This window comes from Hyalella azteca, unplaced genomic scaffold, assembly GCF_000764305.2.
Source record: "Hyalella azteca isolate HAZT.00-mixed unplaced genomic scaffold, Hazt_2.0.2 contig16588, whole genome shotgun sequence".
Taxonomy (NCBI): domain Eukaryota; kingdom Metazoa; phylum Arthropoda; class Malacostraca; order Amphipoda; family Hyalellidae; genus Hyalella; species Hyalella azteca.
The window spans coordinates 289,506-293,424 of record NW_025946404.1 but is presented as its reverse complement, the minus strand read 5'-3'; the positions used below and the strand labels follow the sequence as shown (position 1 = coordinate 293,424).

Genomic DNA, 3,919 nt, shown 5'->3' with positions numbered 1-3,919 from the left:
ACCAGGCGGGGGTGCACGTGGGTGATGAGTGCGACGGTCTCAAGTGTCCCATGTGCATCCAACGCAAGTTCGTGTGCGACCTCGAGAGCAACTGCCACGACGGCCAGGACGAGAACCACTGCCGTGAGTACCCGGCATGTTGACACGACGGCCAGGACGAGAACCACTGCCGTGAGTACCTGTCATGTTGAGAGCAACTGCCACGACGGCCAGGACGAGAACCACTGCCGTGAGTACCCGTCATGTTGACAGCTACTACCTTTTCCACCAATAAATCCCTCATTTGTCTTTCAAATGCTCTCGGCTTCTTCTGCCTTCACTAGTTCCCTCTTCATCGCACAGAAAACTGGCGTAAACTTTCTTCTCTTTCTCTGCCCCCACAGAAGAAATGGGTCTCCCCCTTGGTGCGCGATGCAGTTTCGAGAACCAGGACTGGTGTGGATGGCAGAACTCGGACACCAACATGGAGGGCATGGACTGGAAGCTGCACCGCGGGGAGACTGACAAAGACAAGACAGGACCTTCCTTCGACCACACCTTCAGGAACGAGTCCGGTGGGTGCAATGGGTATAGTGGTTTCATTCTACGGTGTGGGACTGTTGATCTAGTGGGCTTGGTTGGTAGTGGTCGCGTTCTACGGTGTGGGACTGTTGGTCTAGTGTGCTTAAATGGGCTGTGGTCTCACTTTACAGTGTTGTACTGTTGATCTTGTGGTCTTAAATGGGTAAAGGTCACATTTTACAGTGATGAACGGGGAGTGGCCTAATTTTCCGATGTGTGACTGTTGGTCTAATGGGTAGAATGGGTAGTGGCCACGTTTCACCGTGTGGGACTGTTGGTCTAATCATCTAATGGGTTTACTGGTTGGTGGTCACGTGTTGCAGTGTAGTACTGTTGGTGTAATATGTTCAATGAGTATTGGTCACGTTTTACGGTCTTGGACCATTGGTAAAAGCAAAGAAAATACCACAAAACTTCACCATATCTTTATAAGAGAAAACGGTTCCCTTAAAAGAAACAGTATCTTTATAAGAGAAATGAGTAGTGGTCCCGCCTACTTAATAGGTGTTGCAGGTTGGCTACACAGAGGTGGTTTAATACTTTGGGTCGTAGGAGTGCTGGCCATGTGCCATTGTGCATATAAATAAGCAAGATTTTCCGTGCGAGTATTCACCTCTTTAATAAATATAATTTCCGGCCTTTCAGCCTCAACTTTCATCAATGTCTGCCTCTGCGTTATAAGGAACATCTTTTTATTGGGCTATTGAATCTTTAATGTTTACTTTCATTTCGAACTATTGCGAAAAATAGTACAAAAAATATTTAATGATGATACATATCGAATGGTGTTATTCATCCCCAGGTTACTACCTACTGGTGGAACTCCCCAGCGACGGGGAGTTCGGGGCCGAGGGGAGCATCATCTCCCCCATATTCCCCGCGCCCCCTTGCTACCACCGCAACAAGAAGAGTATTTACTACAATTCCTGCACGGTCAGTACCTGCTACTAGCTACATTCTTTGTGTTAGGAACGCAGTGTGTAATGCTACTAGCTACATACTTTGTGTTAGGAACGCGGTGTGTAATGCTACTAGCTACATTCTTTGTGTTAGGGACGCGGTGTGTAATGCTACTAGCTACATTCTTTGTGTTAGGAATGCGGTTTCTAATGCTACTAGCTACATCACTCACAGGATTAGTCACGCAGTTACGAGTGTATTTGAGATACCGGTAATATTTATATATATTTGTGAGTGGACATTTATTTAAAAATATATAAATATCATGATACATATTATATATTATGATAATATATTATAATATATAATATTTATATCTTATATATATTTATATATATATATATATATATATTATTGTGTATTACATTGAGATGATATTTACTACCATTTTATGAAAGGTAATACGTTAGTTATATTATAAAGGTATACATTAGTTATATATTATAATTATTGAATTATAATTACTTAATCAGACTATAAGTTTATTCAAGTAATAAGGTTAAGCGAGCGCCCCATTTGATTACTACTAACATGCGAGCGCAATCTCCTGCTTTACATTACGGCTTCTTGGGCCTGTTAGCTATGCTTTTCTGTAAGAATTTTGTTTGGTCATTTAAATTACGGTTAATTAAATTTTATTTGTTTTTGAGAGGTCTTGTTGCTGGTAATGCTGTTTATTGTTTAATAAGCTAAGCTTTGTTCTTCTGACGGCTTAGGCCGCTACATATGGAGAGTATTGCTTGCAGTGGTTACTCATTAATGGTAGCGCAATGGGATCCGCAACCTACCTACCACAGGTGTGGTTCTGGTACCACAACCTGACCGTACACTACCTACCACAGGTGTGGTTCTGGTACCACAACCTGACCGTACACTACCTACCACAGTTGCGGTACCTGTACCACGTGCTATAGACCATTACCTACCTACCACAGGTGCGGTTCTGGTACCACAAGTTGGGCCGCAACGGTGGGGCGCTGCGTGTGGAGATCGTGCTCCCGCACCGCCGCCCGGAGCGCCGCATCTCCATGGAGCACATCGCGGGCAACAAGGGGTCCGCCTGGAACCGCTTCACGGGGGAGCTGCCCCACGAGGTCAACGAGGAGTGAGTCCCGTGTCTTGTGTCCCGTGTGTCCCGGGCCCGTGTGTCCTATGTGTGTGTCCCGGGCCCGTGTGTCCTATGTGTGTGTCCCGGGCCCGTGTGTCCTATGTGTATGTCCCGGGCCCGTGTGTCTTGATATGAATGCAGGTCCTACAAGAATATTGTTATTTTTCACGATACAAGTGTCCCGGTCCCCAAGTATCAGTTTACTTATGGCCCGATGTAAGTGTCCCGGTCCCCAAGTATCAGTTTACATATGGCCCGATGCAAGTGTCCCAGCCAGTGTTCATATCACGCCATATCTATTCTCATGCATCAGATAATCAGTGATCAGTATTCAGTGTCAGAATTCCTCTCATGTCAAACACTAAGTTCGTGGTAATGTTTATACTATTAATGACTTAAGACAACTCATTACTTTATGCACTTCCCAGCTATATTAACTATTTCCAAACATTTCTATTGACTGTAATTATTTCTGTACACTCAAAAGGCGTTTTTGTGTATGATAAAATTTAAATCGCCTCGTTCTTCTCAAAAATTACTACATTATCAGTTTAAGATGACAATTAAGAACTATTATATCACATTACTTAGCATGAGAATTAAGCGCTATAATATCACATTACTTAGCAAGACAATTAAGCGCTATAATATCACATTACTAAGCCTAACCTATCTAATCATTAACAATTCTCCCCTCCCCCCCCCTCCTCCCCGCTGCTCGGTGCGTCGTACGTCCGGCAGGTATCAGCTGCGCATATCGTACGCGCGCGGCGCACGCCACCGCGCAGATCTGGCCATTGATGACGTCACTCTCGCCCCAGAGTGCTTCGGCATCGGTGAGTTATGCCACTATGCCACTAGTGCTTCGGCATCGGTGAGTTATGCCACTATGCCACTAGTGCTTCGGCATCGGTGAGTTATGCCACTATGCCACTAGTGCCTGTCTCTTATACACATCTAGATGTGTATAAGAGACAGGCATATTACAGTGTAGCAACATGATTAACATGTAGCGTGTTACAGTGGCATAACATGATTAACATGTCGCATGTTACAGTGCAGCAACATGGGTAACATGTAGCATGTTACAGTGCAGCAACATGGGTAACATGTAGCATGTTACAGTGCAGCAACATGGGTAACATGTAGCATGTTACAGTGCAGCAACATGGGTAACATGTAGCATGTTACAGTGCAGCAACATGGGTAACATGTAGCATGTTACAGTGCAGCAACATGGGTAACATGTAACATGTTACAGTGCAGCAACATGGGTAACATGTAGCATGT

The 3,919-nt window shown here is 44.6% G+C and overlaps 1 protein-coding gene across 1 annotated transcript in view; it reads left to right on the top strand.

Annotated features, from left to right (window-relative positions):
- LOC108669068 (leukocyte tyrosine kinase receptor-like) overlaps positions 1–3,919 on the top strand; it is a gene marked incomplete at its 5' end in the record, with an annotated part of 39,257 nt that continues 35,338 nt past the window's right edge. The window contains 5 exon segments of the mRNA XM_047884950.1: positions 1–123; positions 384–554; positions 1,364–1,494; positions 2,457–2,626; positions 3,371–3,465. Of these exon segments, the coding sequence (XP_047740906.1) occupies positions 1–123; positions 384–554; positions 1,364–1,494; positions 2,457–2,626; positions 3,371–3,465 (690 nt within the window).